This window comes from Euleptes europaea, chromosome 10, assembly GCF_029931775.1.
Source record: "Euleptes europaea isolate rEulEur1 chromosome 10, rEulEur1.hap1, whole genome shotgun sequence".
Taxonomy (NCBI): Eukaryota; Metazoa; Chordata; class Lepidosauria; order Squamata; family Sphaerodactylidae; genus Euleptes; species Euleptes europaea.
Window position 1 is genome coordinate 38,587,847 of NC_079321.1, and position 23,153 is coordinate 38,610,999.

The 23,153-nt window shown below is 43.6% G+C and overlaps 1 protein-coding gene across 1 annotated transcript in view; it reads left to right on the forward strand.

Moving 5' to 3' along the window:
- Positions 1-13,805: 13,805 nt before the first annotated feature.
- The window catches only part of MCPH1 (microcephalin 1), a 118,845-nt gene continuing 109,497 nt past the window's right edge, over positions 13,806-23,153 (forward strand). The window contains exons 1-4 of the mRNA XM_056856256.1: positions 13,806-13,851; positions 14,654-14,745; positions 15,367-15,485; positions 22,165-22,249. Coding sequence (XP_056712234.1) covers positions 13,806-13,851; positions 14,654-14,745; positions 15,367-15,485; positions 22,165-22,249 — 342 coding nt within the window. The remainder of the gene's footprint in view (positions 13,852-14,653; positions 14,746-15,366; positions 15,486-22,164; positions 22,250-23,153) is intronic.

Below are 23,153 nucleotides of genomic sequence, written 5' to 3' on the forward strand. Positions count from 1 at the left end.
TTCTTCTGTCAGATGCAGGAGGTCCCAAGTTCATTGCCCAGCATCTCTAATTAAATTATCTCAGGGAGCAGATGTTGAAAAACACCTTCCTCTGCCTGAGACCCTGGGCCACTGCCAGTCAGAGCAAGCAGTAAATTCCCCAAACTCATTCCTCATTATCAGGAATGTCACAAGCTGGAGTTGGCAACCCTAACAACTGTTTAGAGCTAAAATGTGCATGGTTTGCAAAAGTCTTATTTTGTTTGCAATGAAATGACTTAAATATAAATAACACCCTGTTCAAGAAAGATTAGGCTTTCCCTTTATTGTCTCTGCAACAAACAAGACATATATACCTTTGTTTTATTCTTGTACACACAGAAAAAAGATTCCATGGTTAGTTTTTTTGGAGTGGCTCTTTTTGCTTCTTTTGTGATCTGAAGAAGCAATGGTAAACTGCAATCAAAAGAAAGAAACCTCTCCAATCATTCATTTTCAGGAAAAATTAATAAAAGTAGTAACTCAAAGAAGACAGAGGAGGCAGATGGCAAATACAAATGAACATACATTAAATAATAATAAAGCCAGTTTTGCATAAGACTTTTCATTCAGTTCTGAAAATCTACAAAGCCAAAATCTGTAGCAAAGAGTTCTTTAAAATCTCACAGTAATTGAAGTAATTGTTTTTGAAAATTGTTTCTTTGTGTTTAATGTCCTATTTTTACATGTTGACATGTAAGTCAGTCTGCTGGTACTTAAGGCTGCCTAGAAAGTCTTCTAAAATCTGAGGGGCTGGATCCAGATTAAATTTTCTATCAGCAGAATGAAACTTTCCTCCTAGGGGGATTAGATCTCCGGCTATAGTGGGAGATCTGCCCTTGGTCCCCAGGAGAAATTTGGCCAAAAACAACATTGTATAATGGGGGAAGGGGAGGTTGCTAGAGTGTCCCAATGACATATGACATCACTTCCAATTATGTGACCGGGAGGTACGTTGTGGTGTTGCCCCCAGATGTTCCTGGGAGTTGCTAGCTCTCAACTAGCAACCCCATTTCTTGCCTCCCTCTCCCTACTATGATCCGCTGACATCCTGAAAATGCTGCTTTTGCAGAATAGGAGACCTTGAAGAACAAGATGAGGCAGGTCTATAGGATTCAGTTAGAGGTCATTGGCAATTAATCCTGGATCCAATCCTTGCAACATCTTTATCTAAAAAGATATCTTGGTTTGCAGTGCTGCTGGATATTGCCAGTTAGAGAACAATTGCCAGTTAGAGTCAATAATACTAAGCTGGAAAGACCAATAGTCTGACTTGATTAAAAGTAATTTCAGGTGTTCTTAAAGCTGATTATGGTTTGGCATTTCATCAGTTAGGGCAATCTTGATCTATCTATGGGAATAGATAAGCTCATATTGGACCCTATTACAGTTTCCAGTTTTATATCCACAAGAATGATTGAACCGAGAGTATTATAAAGTAGATTGCTATTGCAACGTTGTACACTCATGTGCATATTTCAGCCTTTACGAACGGTAATGACAATAGGAATGAAGCAGTGCAACACTGGGTTGCATCCACATTTAAATTAGATAGTTAGGCATCTAATTAGGGGAAATCCTAGAATAATTATGCTTGAGCTTTAGCACTGAATAAAAAGGAAGTTCAGCTCTTTTTAAAAATGCACACCTGACAAACTTGGCAGTCATTAAGTCTTGAATGAAAATCAGCCAACATTGAATTTAACTGCCATTTTTCTGGGTGTATTCAAACTTAATCCTAATTGCATTTAATATATACTATGAGTAGTCTTTCTATGTCTCACATCACTATAACAATGGTAAATAGATAGGCTTTATGGTGGCAGCCCCACAACTACTGATGAGTCAGGCCAAACACAAAGATTCCCGGTTGGATATTCTGGCACTACTGACTCATGTTGCATATTGCTTTGGAAACTATCCACTTATACCCACCAAATGGTCGCAGCTCTCCAAATCATAGATCTTTGTGGGTCCATGGCTCAGAGGTAAAGCACGTGGTTTGCATGCAGAAGGTTCCACTTTCATTCTTAGGCATCTTCATAAAGAAAGTGTCAGAAAGAGAGGTTTCTCTGCCTGAAATCCTGGAGAGATTTGGCCAGTCAGAGTAAACAATATTGAATGAGATAGCTGAGTGGCCTGACTTGGTATAAGGCAGGGGTCGGCAAACTCATTAGTCAAAAGAGCCAAATATCAACAGTACAATGATTGAGATTTCTTTTGAGAGCCAAATTTCTTAAACTTAAACTATATAGGTAGGTACACTGTTTATTAACTTAATAAACTTTAATTAAAGTTTTAAGTCTTAATTAAACTATAGGTACACTGAATAAAACTTGATATCATACTTAATAGTGATCTTATTTACTGATAAAAATTAAATTGTAAGTCCCTGCCATTTCCCCCTCCCCGTCCGGAGTCCTCATCTGGAGGCCTGGTCTACCGCCATAAAAGCCTATTGGTAGACCTGGCCTCCGGCTGAGTCCCATTGGGAGGCCAGGTCTACCCACTGGCTTTCTTGGCAGTAGACCTGGCCTCCGGAGGCCCATAGAAGCCAATTGGTAGACCTGGCCTCTGAAGGGGGACTTTTTCCCCTCCTCAGAGTCCAGGTCTACCACCAAGAAAGCCATTGGGTAGACATGGCCTCCCAATGGGACTCAGCCAGAGGCCAGATCTACCAAAGGAAGCCCGCCCTACCCAACAGCTGATAGGCGGGGGGGCAGGAACCGCTGAGCCGCCAGCCCAGCAATCGCGCGGCTAGAGTGGAGGGGAGGCTTTAGCCTCCCAACCATTGAGGGCAAGGGAAAGGGGGACCCGGCCATTCTCCACAGCGGGAGGGGGAGAGACAGCGCGCCCACTCGCCTGCTCTCTCTCTCTCTCAGGCGTGCTGGCTCCGCAGCCCGGCTATCGGCGCAAGCGGGCGCAAGAGCAGGGGCTCCGAACCAAGTTTGGAGAGCCGCACTCAACGGGCCAAAGAGCCGCATGTGGCTCGGGAGCCGCAGTTTGCAGACCCCTGGTATAAGGTAACATTGTGTATATACACACCTGGGAGCTTTACGTCCTTTCCACCATGGAACTGTCTACCTACATTTTAAGTCTTCCAGTCTTAAATTTGGCAATGGTGGATAGGAGTAACAAACCATGGTGGTTTCGATTCAAAACTTCTTGTGCATGTTTCAGGGACTTGACCAGGCAGTGTACAATGTTCACTGGATCATCTCAGTAAATATGTAATCTAACATATGTATCTAACAGTACAAACCTATTTAGTTGCTCCAGTCTAAAGGCCAAACTGCATGTAATCTATGACTAGGATTGCCAACCTCCAGGTACTAGCTGGAGATCTGCTATTACAACTGATCTCCAGGTGATAGAGATCAGTTCACCTGGAGAAAATGTCTGCTTTGGCAATTGGATTCTATGCCATTGAAGTCCCTCCCCTCCCCAAACCCCGTCCTCCTTAGGTTCTGCCTCAAAAACCTTTTGCCAGTGGCAAAGAGGGACTTCTTTTTAAAAAAACTTTTAAAACCTAGAGATATACTGACAAAGAAAACATGGTAGGCATATGGGAATGGGGGACCAGAACCAATGGACTGAAATTAAATCAAAAGAGTTTCCGTCTCGACATTAGGAAGAATTTCCTAAGAGTTAGAGCAGTTTCTCAGTGGAACAGGCTTCCTTGGGAGGTGGTGAGCGCTCCTTCTCTGGAGGTTTTTAAGAAGAGGTTGAATAGCCATCTGTCAGCAATGCTGATTCTACAACCTTAAGCAGATGATGAGAGCGAGGCCATCTTGGCCATCTTCTGGACATGGAGTGGGGGTCACTGGGGGTGTGGGGGGGAGGTAGTTGTGGATTTCCTGCATTGTGCAGGGGGTTGGACTAGTTGACCCTGGTGGTCCCTTCCAACTCTATGATTCTATATGGAATGGTATAGTATAGATGGATCTCGTCAGATCTCGGAAGCTAAGCTGGGTCAGTACTTGGATGGGAGACCACCAAGGACGACTTTGCAGAGGAAGGCAATGGCAAACCACCTCTGCTTAATCACTTGCTTTGAAAACGTTGTGGGGTCGCCATAAGTCAGCTGCGGCTTGACGGCAGTTTACATATACACATATATGGAAATGGTCTGCCTCATCTAAACTGTAACCTTTACCATATTCCCCTCTTTATGAGAAAATAGTCCTGTGACTTTAAGCTTTCTAACAGACCACCAATTTACATTCAATTCAATTCATCTTCCAGCTTGCAACTATAATTGGAAAATGCCATTATCAGTGTCTCTCACACAGAGAGATACATGCGTCAATATGCCTCAGTCTAGCTGCATTTGCAAATAGGTTTCCAAACAATCACATCCTTCTGGTTCCCATCTCATCTGCAGAACCTGTATCCAGCAATGCTTGAACATTGTCAAACAATTGATCAGTACACTCTAGTTGGATCTGACTATATTTATCACCTGCTTTGGGAGAGGGTGAATCAGCACCAGCTCCCCTCCCCTTTCCTTCTAAAAGATTATCACTGTAAGAGCCAACAGCACCAACCACCTTTTTAGCTGACGATATCCTTGCAGAGCAGAGAGCACAAACCAGAGCAATGTACAAGGATTTCTAGATGGGAATCCGGTCCCCACTCAGACTCCCTGTACTTTTGATTAGCACTTTAAAGTAAAAGGAGGCTGCATACATTTTTTTCTTGCCTTTACAATGCTGACAACAATTGTTCAAACTGAGCAGGGGTTAAAGTCTGTTTCCCCTCCCTGCGTGGCCCCAATCCGAATACTCTGGTACGCAAGTTTTTTAAAAAAATTTAAAACAATTAGCTTAATTGGCTGGAGTTCTAAAAACCAAAAACAAACCATGGTCCACATAATACCTTTTATTAGGACCAGCCACAATGACACAAGCTTTCCAGTTCTCCAGAACTCTTCTTCAGGCTGGATGTTACAATTTTTTTTTTGTAAAGTTCCCTCTTTTGAAATCAAGTGTTACTGTTTTGGGCTTGTGGGGTAACTTTGTATGGACATGAATGCTGAACTTAATAGCACTGTGGTAGCGTTGTGACACTGCTCCCAATTGTTGAAACAACATCTGCATCTCAAACCAGGTCTTGAGCCCCACTCAGAACCAAGTCCAAGACCACTACCCCTCTGGCTGACTCTGTGACCAACTGTTTCAGGGTACAGTCATATACGATGTCTAGAAATCTCATTTCTACAGCATGACTCATTTCTACAGCATGTTCACCCCATCAATGTGACTAGATGTGACCCAATATCACAACATCAATCATCTGGTTTATGTTTTGGGGATGAGAATAAAAGGGAATATCTTGGAATAGTTGTACTGGGATTTGCATAATCAAACTCTGCATGGGGGGTGCACAGTTATGGTGGGCAGAAGATGTTAAATTGATATATTAACAAAGTGAGTTTCTAAAATCCACAGATTAGTTTTCTTGACATCTGTTTTATTATATCTAACATGGCACGAGTTGTTTCCAGACCATAAAACAGAAAAATGACTGATTTTTTATTTTTAAGTAGGTTCCCCAGCACTGGACAAAAAGTAGATTCCTAACTTCAGGTCTACTTCTTCTTCTTGTTTTGTGTGTGTGTGTGTGTTTTAGTGATTCATTCAATATCTCCTTCCCACTAAAATGCTGAACTCTGACTTTTTAAAAAATAAAACCTGTGAGATTGTCTCATTATTGTTAGTTATGCTGAGGTTTCCTAGAATAAATTGTTCAGGGGAATTGTTTTGTAAGACCATCGTTCAAATTAATTCACTTGAAATGCAGTCCTAAGCCTTTTACTCAGAGGCAAGTCCCACTGAGCTCAATGGGATTTACTGCCTAGTAAACATGCTTAGGATTGCAGCCTTACTCTTCAGGTAAAATGCAAATATAATGAGGACCATTATTCCCTAAATGAGGATCATTATTCCCTAAATTTTCATTCCAAAATATTAAAAGATTGCCATATTTTAACAAAGCAAAATATCCTTTTCTTCAAAACTGCATGTTTAATTGCAGCTCAGTAAATGGTGCTGGTAGGGTTCCCAGCTCCCAGTTGGGGAATACCTGGAGATTTTGGATGTGGAGCCTGAGGAAGGCAGGATTTGGGGAAAAGAGGGACTATTTGGGTATAATGCCATAGAGTCCACCTTCCAAAGCAGCCATTTACTCCAGGTGAACTGATCTCTGTCACCTGGAGATCAGCTGTAACAGCGGGAGATCTCCAGGCACCACCTGGAGGTTGGCAGCCCTAGGTGCTGGGTATCTAGCTAGTAAACATTCTCTACTTGATGATTCTGATAATACACTTATTTCAAGAAACTTTTTTTTCTTGACTTTAACTTGCAACATTGAGCTTTTGCAAAGCAGAGCAGCACCACCTAGTTGTTCACAGGAAAAAAATACCCAGCATTAAAAAAAGAAAAAAGAATTTCACTTCTGGCAATATTCCTGATTACATATGTCAACAAAAGACTGTACAATTTCTCAAGGAGCTGGGCAAAATGTGTAAAAGATTTCTAAATGGCAAATGATGAGTATAACAATGAGCAGTTTGTTTCTTTTATTGCAGATGACAACATTTAGGACTGCAATCTGATGCCCACTGAGTTGGCAGTAAATCACTGTTCAACTTTATTTCTGAATACAACTGAAATCCTCAGCACATAAGGGAGATGAGGGGACATGGAGGCTTGCCATTGACAACAGTATCTTGTCACTGCTTGGAAAACTCAGAAGCGACATCATGCCTTTCTAGGAATCAAGGGATACTGTGGTTTTGCCACAAAGTTTCTGGTGATTCCTAGAAGCATGACATCACTTCTGCGTTTCCCTGCACATGACATCAGCGTTGGCCCAACAGCCTTTAAAAAAAAAAACCCTTTTCTCCTGCAGACAAAACATGCAGTGGCAGAAAATGGGAGCTGGGGGCAGGGGGTACACCTGTAGCACACCCATAACACATGTCATGCTGATCTCAATCACACTTACGTCTGAATAAACATACTTAAAATTGGATGGCAGGCACCTATTTATTTATGCATTTTGGTTTTAGTCTGTCCAATACCTTTTCATCTGGAAGCTTTTAGACAAGGGATTAATTTGCTCCATCCACATGCCAGTTAAGGCCAAAGGCATGACTCAGGGAAAGCAGAGGAGGTTCACCTGGAGAAAATGGCCACTTTGGCAATTGGACTCTATGGCATTGAAGTCCCTCCCCTCCCCAAACCCCACCCTCCTCAGGCTCCGCCCCAAGAACCTCCAGCCGGTAGTGAAGATGGACCTGGCAGCCCTGGGCAGGGGAACACAATGTGCCATATAGTGTAAAAGAAAAATTGCTAATTATACTTTCTTTGAAGTTTCTAGCTGACTTTCCAAACTCAGATCAGGTGGTAATAAAAGAAAGGTTGGTCTGAGGAGAAAAAAGGAGTTGATGTCTATGGTATCTTGCAGCTGAAGTATCAAGGAGGGAAAGGGGAGGTCATTTCTTAAATCAGAGTCAGACCTGCCTGGAAATCACGCTTTTGGGCTTGCAAACCCCTTTCTGTAATCTTGAGTGCTTAAAGGCTGGATGCGGCTGAGGCAGATGTGGTTTACATAACTCCTGACTGAAACCAACATTGAACATTTTGGATCTTGGCGTCAATCAAACCTCAGTGGGAGGATATGTTTTAGTTTTAAATTATTGAAAAGAGAAATTGGATGAAGCATTGATGTGTTTTAAATTGTCTTTAAAGAGGTTTCCTGACAATTTAGTAATGCCTGTATGGAGTCAAGGTGGTGTTGCAGAAGGCAAGGGTGAGAAACTAGTGCTTCCTGAAAAACCATTTCTTCCATTTCCCCAGTCCCCATCCCTGTCAGGCGTCAGTGGCAGACAGCTGGGGTTCTGAGGCAGATAAACTTTTTCCATTAGCAAACCTTGCATGGTCGATATACCCTTTCTTTGCTCTCTGCTTTTATTTATTTTTCTAGTGCTTCCATCTGTTAGTAGTGGATCAAATTATATACTCAAGGTGGATCTTTCAAGACAGCATACTTGTAGTTGTGGAGGATCCCTGGGGAAATTTTAGCTGTGACTTCCTTCTTTAAGATGTTGAGTAGAAACATAAGACTGAAGACCATAGATTCTAGAGCTGTTACTTTGCAAAGGACTGTGTATACCTCATAGTCTTCATTAGAGCAAGAAGTCTCTGGCTGTCTCTTTCAACCTTCAATAAGATATAGCTCTCGATCCCATAGTGAGTCAGACTAGAAGGAGAAGTCCGTGAAGCATGATTTGCCAAAATACCCTCCAAAATCCTGTTCTCATAACCTTTCTGGCTTGTCACCAGATATGCCCCCCCAGTCCAGTTCCTGGGGTACAGGGACCCCAAGGAACAGGATTTTGGGAAGCATTTAGGGCTGCCAGAAGAGGGGGGAGGTGAAAAGGTTGTGCTCTGCAGGCAGAAATTCTTGTGCCCATGGAAACACCAATTTGGATCCAAGGCAGTGTATGTAGGACTATGCATAAATGCCCATCAGAATATGTGAATTAAAGAACCACATTCCTGTAGCCACTGGTGAACCCAAACAAGAAGAAGAATTGGCTTTTATATGCCGAATTTCTCTACCACTTAAAGGAGATTCAAACCGGCTTACAATCACCTTTCCTTTACCTCCCCTCCACAGACACCATGTGAGGTAGGTGAGGCTGACAGGCCTCTAAGAGAGCTGTGACTAGCCCAAGGTCACCCAGCTGGCTTCGTGTGTAGGAGTGTGTAGGAGTGGGGAAACAAATCCAGTTCACCAGATTAGCCTCCGCTGTTCATGTGGAGGAGAGGGGAGTCAAAACCGGTTATCCAGATCAGAGTCCACCACTCCAAACCACCGCTCTTAACCACTACACCATGCTGGCTCCCACTGGTGAGTTGGGAGGCCCAATCCTAAGGGTAGTTGTGTGGTGGCCAGAGACAGCGAAACAATGGCGCAGCTAAGCCGCCTCCTAAGCATTTTGCTGCATGGCGGCCGGCTCCAGTATGGCAGCATAAAATATAAAAATATCAGGAGCTAGCTGCCAGTGCCGCCTCGCTGGTGCGGAGGGGGCAGAGCCATGAGCCTATGGTCAGGGCAACAGGTGGCCTCTAGGGGGTCAGAGGGCGTGATGGAGGCACAACTAGGCAAAGGAGGCTGGAGGCTGGCCCTGCCCCACCCAGCCCCAAAAGACTGCAGCAGAGGACAGGGAGGGGTGGGAGGGGGGCAGGACCCACCCAGCCAAGCACCAGGGGACCATGGTGGTCCAACACCAGTAACCCTGCATGCAGTAGCAGCCACCAAGGATGGCCACGTGATGGCACACCATCTGCCAGTCCCAACTCTGCACCCCGTGCTGTGGGCACAACCCCCAGAACACTAGTCGCCCCTGAAACATCAGATGGCAAAGTGGACTGGGCAGAGATCAGGGGGGAAGAGAGCGGGCTAGAGCTGTGGAGGTGTGGGGGGAGCAGCAGGGTTCATCAGGGATTCTGGTGGCCAGAGGGTGATGAGGGTGACCCCTCTGGACAGGTCGAGGTGCCGGTGGCAGTGGGGAGGAGACTGCAGCCGGCGCAGGGGCTTGCGGAGAGGGGGACAGATCACTGAAGACCCCCTTTGCATGCATCTGCTCCTCAACAACACCCCGCACCACTTCGAACAAGCCCCAAGGTTCCCAGAGGCCATCGACACAGTGGCCGAGTGAGACTCAACCAGCGCTCGCCCTCCGAGCTGGACTAGAGCCACTCACTTCGGCTCTCCAGGCCCCAACAATGGTGTACTGAGGATGAGGTTGGGCTGCCATCCCCCAGGTGGTGGCTGGAGATCTCATGCTATCACAAGTGATCTCCAGGCATCAGGGATCAGTTCCCCTGGAGACGTTGGCTGCTTCATAAGGTGGACTTTACGATATGATTCCCCATTGAAGTTCCCCCTCTGCAAACCCTGCCCTCCTCAGGTTGCACCCCGCCCCCCAACCCCCAGGTATTTCCCGGCCCAGAGCTAGTCACCTTCGGGTGAGGGCTTAGAATCCAGGGGAATGCTTATGCTGTCGCTGAACCATGGGGGTGGGGTGGCGGGAAGGGAATGAATCCTGCAAACAGCCTGCAGTGTCGTATGTTGGTGGTGGCCATTGAGAGACCTGTCCCCAACCAATCCACCCACCCACTCTAACAGAAATGCACACACATGGTTGTCAAAGCCAAGACAACTTTATTGGGAGGGGGAATGGGCATGGCAGAGTAGAGCCTCTGTATCCTCCTCTGGGTCTGCTGGGAGCTCACATTCCACTCACTCCTGCAGCAGATTTTAGCTGGTGTAACTTTACACTGGAAAAAGTGGGCATTCTCAGTCCAAAATGTCGACCCGCCCTGGGAATGCCCCCTTTTGCATCAGTGCAAGCCCTTGCTCCTGAGATATTCTGCCGCGGGAGCTGGGCCAGTGCTCATGTGTCGCACTGCTCCACCGCTCCCTGCCGCCAGCGTAAGTGCCCCCCAGGCCAGCGTAGGTGCCCCTTATCACAGCAAAGTGGCACAGCCGCCGGCGTGGGGTCAAGCTGGCTCCTATGGCTCTTTGTCTCCCTCCCTTCAGGATTGTGCTGCCCAAATTGTGGGTTTTAACTGTTAAACTATATTTATTGTATATTGGCATTATTGGAAATTGTATGGTAATAATATGTTTTATGATGTAACTGCTCTGAGCCTGGCTTTGGCGAGGATAGAGCGGGATATAAACAAACAAATACAAATGGGATATAAATCAAATAATACAGCAAGGACCATTCCCAACGTTGCATGTTGCATGACCTATTATTGACCAAATTAAATAAATAAAATGGCTGAGCACTTGGCTGCCATACAGCTAGCTGTTATTGCACCAGGAGTGTTGCAAAGTAGCTTTATAGTAGCCCAATTTCACTAGAGGCTGAAACACACCTTTTCAAGAGTTGAAGGGAAAGCAGTTGGATAAATTTGCTCTCCAGCAGCAAATGATTCTTATCCTCAGCCCAGAACTCATCCCTGCTGTCATTCATATTATGAGTTTCCTTTCTGGAAGAATTACTTTGGGTCTTTCTCCCCCTTCCTCACACAGTGCTTCTGTTTTCTGTCATTTTGACTCTTAAGGGAATGAGCTGTATTTTTGCAGCGTGACCCGACAGTGGTGAAGCTAGGACACTATCCTGTTATCAGCATTCCAAGTACTCAGAAATAAACCTGCTGCTGAGTCAAATCCTGAAGGGGTGATTTGTTAAATTATAGGATGGCGCGAGAGAATTAAATCGGAAATACCAAATCATCAGTAGCAGTATAAATACCATGTTTATTCTGCAGGCCTTGCCATAAAAAGGCCTTAAAGAACAAGCTACAATCCAGTTGCATTTTAAAAAGTGAACAATGCCCTACTTAACAGACTGCACAGTTTTTCAATCTAATTATATTAAATCTAACGATACGCGATGTGTAAAATTATATAGGAAGTTTGAAAGACACATGACACAGTTGTGCTGCTGGAGTTAGAGGTGCCCTGTGACTGCCAGTAAACCATTGTGAACTGTTCAGGGTGAGCCTATTATTCATATACATTTAAATAATGAATTGTGCTGCCAGAAAGGATTCAGGAACATTACAGCTACTTAGGTTAATCTTGTTTCTTACCGATCTTACTAAAATGCCATAATCATATTTTGAATCCCAATTTTCTGTTTAGTAGCCTTTAATATAACAGAGGAAAGTGCCCATCTTCCATTAGTTTTTGTTATTTTTCTATGTTTTTAAAAAAGCAAAGAGCTCTTTTAGCTGTACCTAATGCTCTTAAGAAGAAATATAAGGCACAAAGCAGCATACTGTGCCGCTGGCGGTCCCCATACATACAGCCTTGTGTCAAAATGAGATGGATTAAACGCCTCCAGAGTGGATTCTAAATTTCTTTTACAGCACAAAGCAAAATGTTAAGAGTGCCATCTGCTGTGGAAAGATTTGAAAGGGCTGGAGATGACCCTCACAACTTGGAACTGCTCAGCTTTTACAAATGTGCCAGCAGTTTCTCTGCCATTTATTTCTCCTTGCGCAAGTCATTTTTGGGGTGGGGGGGCATGCAACGTTTAATTGCTTTTCCTCTTTTTCTACAGTTCAAAACAATTATTTGTAAACAGAAAAACTTAGAATTGTAATAATTCCAGAGAAGCAGCCAAGTATGTTGCAGCCAAGTAAACAGGAGTCTTGTGGCACCTGAAAGACTAAACTTTACTCCAGAATGCCCTAGGACAGTCCCTGGGCTCTCCAGCTAAAAGAGTTGGGGAAACCCTGCCTGACAGCTTGGAAAACTCCTGGCAGTCAGCACTGCACAACATGGGCCAAATTCGACTCAGTCACCGAGGATCAGTGTGGCATAGGGTTAGAGGTTCAGACTAGCATGTGAGAGACCTGAGATTCAAACCCCCATTCTGCCTCAAATCCTCCAGCACAATCTTGGTTCACTCTCTTTCAGCCTAACAGCATTGCGGTGAGGAAAAATGAGGGAGACGCATAGACCTACTCTCTGTCCTTGAAGGAAGGATAGGATCAAAATGTGATTCATAAATCAGTCTCATGGAATAAGCTTTAGTGTGTACTTTAAGATATAGTATTAAAATTTGCACCAGCGCTTCCACGGGATTGCAGAACTCATGTTTGTTTCTAGCCAGGTCCTCACAGGATTTTCATTTCCACTTTACTTGTGTTTGACGAAGGGCGCTTTGACTCTCTAGAGCTCATCCCCTGAAATTCTTGTTGAGTTTCTAAGGTGCTACTAAACTCGAATGTAGCTGCTCACAGGAACATATCGACCTGCGTTCTTCAGGAGGCGCCTACCTCCTCCCCAAGAATTCTGTCCCATGTCTTTCCCAGTCTTTCACAGTGGGTATCCGTGTTAGTCCATCTGCAGTAGTAGAAAAGAGCAAGAGTCTGGCAGGGTATGAGCTTTCGTGAGCCACAGCTCACTTCTTCAGATATCTGAAGAAGGGAGCTGTGGCTCACGAAAGCTCATACCCTGCCAAAAAATATTTTTCAGTGGGTAGCCGTGTTAGTCTGTCTGCAGTAGTAGAAAAGAGCAAGAGTCCAGTAGCACCTTAAAGACTAACAAAAATATCTGAAGAAGGGATCTGTGGCTCACGAAAGCTCATACCCTGCCAGAAAATATTTGTTAGTCTTTAAGGTGCTACTGGACCCAGCTTGAACCCAGAAACTTTATGCGAAGAATGTCTGGATCACTGAACCGTGGCCATTTCTTTCCCAAACAAAATGAAAATAACCTGCAGCAGCAAAAAAAAAAAAAAAAAAAAAATGCACACATACACACAGAGCCCAAACTGCCAATGTATTAATTTTATTCCTAGAGTAAACAATCTGATCAGTGACCAAGATGACCCAGAGCTTTTTATTTTCGCCGTTGGGCGGTCCTTCTTTCACCTGCCGAACCGATTCTGGCTCTCAGTTATTGAAAGGCGGGTCGACTTTTAGCACCAGGCAAAACTCCTCCAACCGTGCAGGAAATTCTCGCTTTCGGAGCCGCTGCTCGCCTTCCCATTCATTCCACGGGCAACAGTCCCCCTCTATGGTTCTCTCTGGGAGAGAGCGGGCAACGGAAGTGGCGGGGAGAGGAAGAGGCGGCTCGCGCGGGTTAGGCGGCCCCCGCCTTCCTGTGACCGGAAGTCGTTTCAAACGGTGGCGCGAGGAAGGCTGGCCCCTTTGCGGTTGGTGCCAAGCCGTTAATTCCGTTCGGTTGCTATGGAGAACGGCGACGGGCGGCCGAGGGCCCAGCTCATTTTAACAGGTACTGGCCGCTGCCAGAAGCCACGTTGCGGGGCGGTCGTTGCCTCCGAGTTCTGCGCGTGTATATTTGAAAGTAAATCTCGGAGGTTAACGGGATTTTGCGCATAGGGTTGTAACCTCCGCTGGCCCTTGCGCTTCGCGTCTATTGGCCCATGAGCTTAATTTTAAGGGTGTTCTCCACGACTGAAAGCATGCCTACTCAAAAGTAGCAATTAACGTGTTCAGTGGGTTTTGCTCCCAAGTAAGTGCGTGGGATTGCAGCTTGAGTTCTAACCGTGCAATTCTATGCATTTTTACTGAGAAATAACTCCCATGTTACTTAGTAGGGTTTACTTCCAGGTAAGTGTACTTAGGGTTGCAGCCAAAGTCAGTTGGGGCCCAGGGAAGTATCATATTAGGCCTGATTTACATACACAAGAGAATGAGGTGGGTAATCAATCACATGTTGAAATGCTCCCCTATGTTGGAATGCTTTCCTACACTGAAAAGTTTTGCTCCCTATCGCTTATTCCAACATGATCATGATTATGCTGGCGGTGGCTCTTTATGACATAAGTAAGCCCCATCCAAAGTTTGCCAGGGTAAGAACCAAGTATAACCCTGGAGTGGCTGGCAGGCATGAAGTTATTATATTTAAAATAATCACTTTAAAAGGGGGAAATAACAGATGTGCTTAAGTTATAATCTACCTTAGATCTAACCACATGCTTTCTTCTGTAGTCTGAGGGTTTGCACCTAAGAGTGGCAATCTGAAGGGAATGTGGTCTCTGTTGTTTAGATCTCTCTCCCTTTCCCCTGACTAGGTGTTGTAGCATTTGTTGATGTATGGTCATCCAGCAGAACAGAAAACTACTCAAAAGCTTTTACCCAACAACTTCTCAATATGGGAGCAAAAGTAAGTAATTCTTTTTGAAGGAAGTGGAATTATTATTTACATGAAGCCTTGGCTTACTTGTAGTACGTTTGCTTTTTGTATTCACAGTTCTTCATAGAATAATAGAGTTGGAAGGGACCACCAGGGTCATCTAGTCCAACCACCTGCACAATGCAGGAAATGCACAACAACCCCCCCACCACCACCACCACACACCCACCCAGTGAGATCAATATTGCAATATAAGTACATGTAACCTTTTGGATTGATCGCTAATGGTAGATAGAAAAGGTATATTAATTGTGTACCATTCTTGCAAATAATAATCTATGGGTGATTGCCCGTTTCATTCCACTGCTGCTGCGCTATATGAAGATCTGTTCCATCTGTGGAACAACAGTCCATTACTCAATGCCTCTGGAGGATGTGTGTCAAGATGATTTGACATGTGTTTTGTATTAGGTCTAACAGCCTTAGCTGCAAAAATACAGTCCATGTGAATAAAGACATAGGTGAGATGAAAGGTGCAACTGACAAGTAACAAATTTCCTTAGATAGGAATGGGATGTGTAAGGTTTCTCTCGTTTCAGTATAAAAGAGTTTCTAAGTAAGTTCTAAAATATTTATTCTGACACTTTACAGGTTTCAAAGACTTTCAGCAAACAAGTGACTCATGTAGTCTTTAAAGAGGGGCACTGGTCTACATGGAATAGAGCACAGAAGGCTGGGATTAAAGTAGTATCTGTACTTTGGGTAGAAAAGTAAGTACTGATATCTGCTAGAAGCTTTTGACAAGAGAACATATTGAAAGAAAAATGTCAGGTAGTGTCAAAATCCCACCAAGGCTGTGGAAATTGTGAATGGGTGCCTGGAGGCAGTTTTGGAATGAATGAGGGCTAACAAACAGAAACTGAGTCCCAAGAAAATGAAGGTGCTACTAGTGGGGAAAAGTTTGACCCAAGAATTGGGCCTATTCTGGATGAGGTTGCGCTTTCCCTAACGGATCAGTTTCATTTTTCCTGTCCATATTCTGGAAACTCTCCAAGGTTGGGAGCTACAAAAGCCAGACATGTACTGAAAGTAAGCCAACAATGATTTAAATTAACTGAAAATGAGAAATTGTTTTGTTTTTCCTCTTTTGCCACAATGAACAGGTTTGTAGTTCGGGGGTGCTGCTGGACCCAGGCCTCCTTTTGGAAAGGTGCCTGGGGCACCTTTCACTACTCTTTCCTGTTTGGAAAGGATCTTGCCACTGTGGTACATTCCCTGGTCACATATAGATTAGGTTACTGCAGTGTGTTCCTCATGGGGCTGCCCTTGAAAACAGTGAGTACAGAATGTTGTGGCCAGAACATTAACTGGACTGGGTCATAGGCACCTTATCACTCTAGTCTTGTTCCATCTTCACTGGCTCCCAATTTGCTTTGGGCCTATTTCAAGGTGCAGTTATTTTCCTTTAAAGCCCTATACAGTTTGGGGCCAGCATAACTTGAGGACCACCTTCTCCCATATGAACCTACCCATACATTCCAGTCATCTTTGGAGGCCTTGTTTTAGGTGCCCCTGCCATCTAAGGCTAAAAGGGTGGCAATCCAAGAAAGGACCTTCTTGGTCATGGTGCCAAAACTTTGGAACTCGCTCCCCAGGGAGATTTTTCTGTCTTCCTGTATCATCTTTTTCTGCCAGCCTTAACATCTCTAGGATGAAGCCATGAAGAGTCAATCTTGAGTGACTGTCATAAGCTACATACTTTTACAGTCAAGGCAGCTTTTGAGGCAGCTTTTTTAAAAAAATATAGTGCCTAAAACATTGTGGTTTATTTATAATATTTATATTCTATAGTATCTCCTTAGCCTCAAGATGGCTAACAAAACAAATTGCAAGGACACAAAACCACTTAAGAGATAAAAACAATGCACAGGTTAAAAACACATCCTAATCTGCTAAAACAGCTTCAACAAAGCCATCTTCACTTTTTCTATGGTAGGTCCAGTCCTCTGGAATGGTTTACCAGAGGACTGGACCTACCATAGAAAAAGCCCACAACCTAACCATTGCCTTACAGATAATCGTAAGAGAGACTGTCAAAACAGTTGAAACTTCCAAGATGTCTTTGAAGGCAGCCTCTTATATATTGTGTTACAGTAGTCCATTCTGGAAGATACAGCAGTGTGGATTAGCATAGCTTGGTTGACAGAGTAAATACAGGTCTGATTTATGAGTTAGATGTAATTGAAAGAAGGCATTCTTAACACCACTGATCTGTTCATTCACCGACAAGGCCAGGTCCAAGAACACTCACAAGCTCTTAACTTGATCTACTAAAGAAAGCTTAACCCCAAAGCTGGTAAATCCCAACACTACTTTTCCATCAAAGAGAAAATGACCTGGTGGTTGGGGCATTAGTTGTTTTTAAAGCGTTTTATTATAATTGTTTTATTATAATTCTTTTTACATTGTTGCTTATCCACCTTGGGTCCTGGGATGCCTGGGAGAAAGGTGGGTATGTAAATATTTAAAAACAAATGAATGACTGTTGTCTGAATTAAGCATTACTTAGTCTTTCCTCCTTCAGCCACTTGACCACATTTTCAAGATATTGGCCTAGGATCTTCGCAGCTGCTTCTGGAGGTTTAGCTAATGAGATATAAAGCTGGGTGCCATCTACATTTTGTTGACAGCCCACTCTGAAGCTCCTGATAATCTCTGCCAAAAATTTGATGTAAGGTTAAAGCACATTGGGAATAAAAAGAACCCCTTGGGGCACCCTCATACATTAGCTCCCAACTAGCTGATTCTGTTTCTCCTTTGGAAACTCATTGTTTCCTGCCAAAAACAAAAGAACAAAGCCAGTAGTGGGGGCTGTCCTTTTAATTCCAAACATTAATTGTGGTTGATCCATAGTGGTCCATATGCAGCTGGTAGATCTAACAATTTTAGTGGTGACTGCCTTTATCCAGTTGTATCTGGAGATTATCATCCAAGGCTAGTACTGCTGATTGGTCCTGAACCTAGACTAAGAGCACAATCCTGAATTGGGGGTAGATCCGCAGCAGCCAGGAGAGGCGGAGCCACACCTCCTCCTCAGGCTTCCTGGCTACTGCGAAGACAAAAAAGAGATTTAAACAATAAAATTATTTATTTATTTTAATTAGGCTTGGGAGGGAGGTCTATAAATCACTAAATAAAATAAATAAAAAATAATTAAAAAGGGGGAAATGCCCCGTTGAACAAAGTGACTCTGTGCTACCAAAAAAGGTGTCACAGCCCTGTTGCAGCTCAATAGGGTGTTCCCAGGGCGAATGGGGTTAGGAAACTGCCCAAAGGCAGCTACGCCCTGGGAATGCCCCACCCCGACGGGAAGCCCTGCTACCGTGGCTGCGCTGGTGGCAGGGGCCAGTAGCTCCCGGACACCATTGTGTTTGCCCCCGCACCGGAGTAGATGCCGCCTTATTTCGTGATAAGGTGGCACCTATCTCCGTGCATGGTCACGCTAGTTCCTAAGGAGCTTCGGCTCCTCCCTTCAGGAATGGGCTGTAAGACAAGCTGAAGGGATTTGCTGGATCATGGCAATAGTCTTAGTTTTCTGATTGCCTGTGAGTAAAGAATTTTACATAAGAATATAAGGAAGGCCATACTGGATCAGACCAAGGTCCATCAAGTCCAGCAGTCTGTTCACACAGTGGCCAACCAGGTGCCACTAGGAAGCCCACAAACAAGACATTTTTACAAAGGATCCCATTTAGTCTTTAGTAGCCCATCAGATATCCTGACGTTTTAGCAAAAAGAAGATAAAAAATAGCTGACTTGTAATACTAATGCAAAGTAGCTGTTCCTGTTAATACTGTATTCTTTTAAAGACACAAAAAGTTTGGCTAGTAACTTCATCTCATCACATTATTCATTTTAACTGGATTAATAAAATATATCAAATGACTGAGATGTTATGTATAAGCCTTTGACCTATAAGACACTAGGTGTCAGTAGAATTACATTGCTGAACTATATTAATTTCTTACCCGATCTCATGATTTCATGGTTTATGTATCAAAAAATGTGCTTGCTTTATTGCGCTTTGCAGTTATTACAATTTTTTTACAAATTGAAGGTGTGGCCACCCTGTGTTGAGTAAGTCTATTGGTGCCATGTTTCCAATAGCATGTACTCACTTCGTATCTCTAATATTTTGATAATTATCTCACACGAACACATGAAGCTGCCTTATACTGAATCAGACCCTTGGTCCATCAAAGTCAGTACTGTCTATTCCGACCGGCAGCTGCTCTCCAGGGTCTCAGGCAGGGGTCTTTCACATCACCTACCTGCCTAGTCCCTTTAACTGGAAATGCTGGGGATTGAACCTGGGACATTCTTGTATGCCAAGCAGATGCTCTACCACTGAGCCACGGCCCCTCCCCTAAATATTTCAATATTTCAAACTTTTAAAATTATCTGTTATGCTGATGTTTTTTAGCAATTAAATACTTTTAATTAAGGCAGGGGTCGGCAAACTCATTAGTCAAAAGAGCCAAATATCAACAGTACAACGATTGAGATTTCTTTTGAGAGTCAAATTTCTTAAACTTAAACTATATAGGTAGGTACACTGTTTATTAACTTAATAAACTTTAATTAAAGTTTTAAGTCTTAATTAAACTATAGGTACACTGAATAAAACTTGATATCATACTTAATAGTCATCTTATTTATTGATAAAAATTAAATTGTAAGTCCCTGCCATTTCCCCCTCCCCGTCTGGAGTCCTCGTCTGGAGGCCTGGTCTACCGCCATAAAAGCCTATTGGTAGACCTGGCCTCCGGCTGAGTCCCATTGGGAGGCCTGGTCTACCCATTGGCTTTCTTGGCAGTAGACCTGGCCTCCGGAGGCCCATAGAAGCCAATTGGTAGACCTGGCCTCTGAAGGGGGACTTTTCCCCCTCTTTGGAGTCCAGGTCTACCACCAAGAAAGCCAGTGGGTAGACCTGGCCTCCCAATGGGACTCAGCCGGAGGCCAGGTCTACCAAAGGAAGCCCGCCCCGCCCAACAGCTGATAGGCGGGGGGCCAGGAACCGCCGAGCTGCCCGCCCAGCAATCGCGTGGCTAGAGGGGAGGCTAGCCTCCCAACCATTGAGGGCAAGGGAAAGGGGAACCCGGCCATTCTCCACGGTGGGGGTGGGGAGAGACAGCGCGCCCGCTCTCTCTCTCTCTCAGGCACGCCGGCTCCGCAGCCCGGCTGCCGGCGTGAGCAGGCGCAAGAGCAGGGGCTCTGAACCAAGTTCGGAGAGCCGCACTCAACGGGCCAAAGAGCCGCATGCTGCTCTGGAGCCACAGTTTTGAGACCCCTGAATTAAGGTATGTTCATTTTGTTTTAGACTTAATGCTATTGCACACGTAATAGAGTACATTATAGTGAAAACATAACTTATATGCACTGAGAAACCCAAACATTTGTGTGACTTTATTGCAGACTTTATTTGGCCCAGAACCAAACCCGCAATATCTCTGAGGTAATGTGAGCAAACAAAAGCCAATATGCTGTGTACAAGTTTGGGCATGTACAAGCACTGAGGTTTCTTCGTGCTTCTATTCCACGCTGAGCCCATCCAAAATGATTGATTTGCTGCATAACAGCCCTGACAACTACAGATAAACAGACTGTATGTGTGGAAAAAAACAGGGTGGATTTGATTTAAATCTTTATTTAAATCATGATTTAAATCACTGGTCAGTAAGACTAGATTTAAAACATGGTTTTCTATACTCTTTTACGGCCTGCTGCCATTATAGGTTTGCTCCTCCAGGGAGAGAATGATATGGTAAACCTCAGGCTATCCACACAAAAATCCTAAAACTTGTGGAGTATTGTGTTCAAGAGTTTTCACTTCCATTTTTTCTGCTTACCCATCCCTCCTCACACTTAGCTCCTTGTGCAGATCTATTCCACTCCAAACAATCTCCTATTCACTGAACTTGAAACTTAAGCGGTTGAATCTGTGTACATAAATTTGCAAAGGAACAATGGGATTAAAGTCTTTTTCTCAACTCAGTATGTTTATAATATTTGCTGTGAAGAAGAGGCATGTTATGTCTGCAGGCACATATTCACAGTTTTGAAAACCGCAAAACCAAGCATCTGTGATAATATCTTCTAGATAGAAAAATTGCCCAAAATAATTTCTAAAAGAGCATGACATTGTGAATTGATTGATGGAATTCATTTACCAAAAAAATTTAAACATTGCATGAATATACAGCCTCATGCTACATAGTTAAAAACTAATCCTTAGTTCATGATGAATAGTTTTTGGACTATAATGTAATTTAAACAGAAAACTATCTTTAGATTTTCCCCCAAAAAGCATTTATTTAAAAAAAAAACCCAATTTAATTGTTTTATAAAACATTGATTTTTATCTACCCTGAAAAAATATAGCATTGGAAAACTTTCTGGAAAATTTACCACCCCACATGAGGAAACCCTGCCTATCTACTATGGACCTCATAGTTGCATTTGAATTCTTTATACCTGACTAAGGCTGAAGGTGTGCCTAGTCAGATGTGTTCTTATAAAAGTATTTGTATAGGCTATTTTATTCATTATGAAATTGGTACATTGAAGGAACTGAAGTAAGAAAGAGTATTTTCTGTTTTCTTTCACAGTTTATTTCAGCTGTATTGTGCTGTCTGCTTCAGCCTACCACAGTATGTAGGTCTTCAGATTTGTCCTGGTTCATTTGACCAGATCAGGCCTTGACTTAGAGAACTGGCATGCTTCTAGATAGGGAAACGACAGCCATGCATTTGAGCAAGAGGTTGCTGTAGACAGCTGGATGAATCTGCTTTGAGTTCTCAGGACTGAGAAAATGAACCAGGAAAATGTCAGATTTAGGAATGGATTGGTACGTGATCTCATATACTGAAATTCCAGTGCATACACAGTTTCAAAAAAGGGAATAGAAGGCCTTCATTTCTCAGAATGTAATACAAAGTAGCTGACCTGACTGACATTGAAGTCATGCCAGAAAGGCTTTGTCTTGGACTCTGGCTGCCAGTAAAACTGAAGAATGTGACCCCTGGCCTTTAAGATTCTCTGTTCCCTTCCTATCTGGTGTCCAAATTATTAGCTGGTTTACAGTTTTGTGCTCTATCTTTATTCAGGGGTTTATAAATAGAAATTGTAACATTTTTAGTGTCACTTTTACAAGCAAGTGAATGGTTTATTTGATGACCGCCATGGGTTTTCTACACTAGTTATGCCTCTTTGGATGTGGTAGGAGGAATCGTTGAGAACTAGATTTCACATAGCTGGCTAGCCTGTCAGAATAGATAGACTTATGTTTAATAATTACAGTGCAAAATCGTTTAGCACCATACTATACAGTGACTTTACTGTCAGATCTGCAAATGAAATTTGTGAAATAACTATATTTACTTTGCTCAGGTGCCGAGAAGTTGGAGCATATGTTGATGAATCGTTGTATCCTGCCATAAATACGAATGAAGGTTTGCCGCAACAAATTAGAAAGGTGTGTATGTCTGTCTGTCTATCATAATTTTAAAACAAAATTGGTTCTGATGCATGTTCTTCCTTTGTAGATTGTATCTATTTTGTGAATGCTTGAAATTGTCTGGAGGTCTGTCTAGGGCCCAGTGTTTTGGTGGGAAGCTTGGAGTTCAAGGACACATTGACTTGCTGTTTCAAATTATTCCCTGATTTAAATTTTTAAAAACCTGAAATTATCATCTTCCAGAAGTTTATATATTTTTCCTGCCAATGTGGCAATTTGATAAAAAAAACCCATCTGTTTACCAGTGCCATATAATAAGCGGGAACTCACAAGGACTTGTGGAAAACATCTTGTTTCCCCCTGCCCCACTATTTCATCTTTCCCTTTCCTGAAATTCCCCATACACTCTCCCCTTTTCCTGCTTCTTTCCTTATGGTTGCCAGCTCCAATTGGGACATTCCTGAGGATCTGGGGATGGAACCTTGGGAAGTGAGGTTTGGGAAGAGAAGCAACCTCAACAGGATATAAAACCATAGAGTCTACCCTCCAAATCAGCCATTTTCTCCAGGGGAACTGATCTCTGTTATCTGGAGATCAGTTGTAATTCTGAGTGATCTCCAGTCCCCGCCTTGAGGTTAGCAACCCTGGTTCTCATGGAGGACATGGCTGCTTTGGAAGATGGAGTCTGTGGCATTGTAACCTTCTGAGGTTCCTCCCCTCTTCAAACCCTATCCTCCTCAGGCTCCAGCCCCCAAATTTCCAGCTATTTCTTAACCTGGAATTGGTAACTTTATTTCCTTCCCACCCAACAGCCAACCTACCTTTGTCTGCCCCTCTGTCTCCTCCCCCCTGCAGCCTCTACGTAGGAAAACTGGCCCAGTTGTGTATTGCTGACCACTGAGGCAGACCCACTTGCATGGTA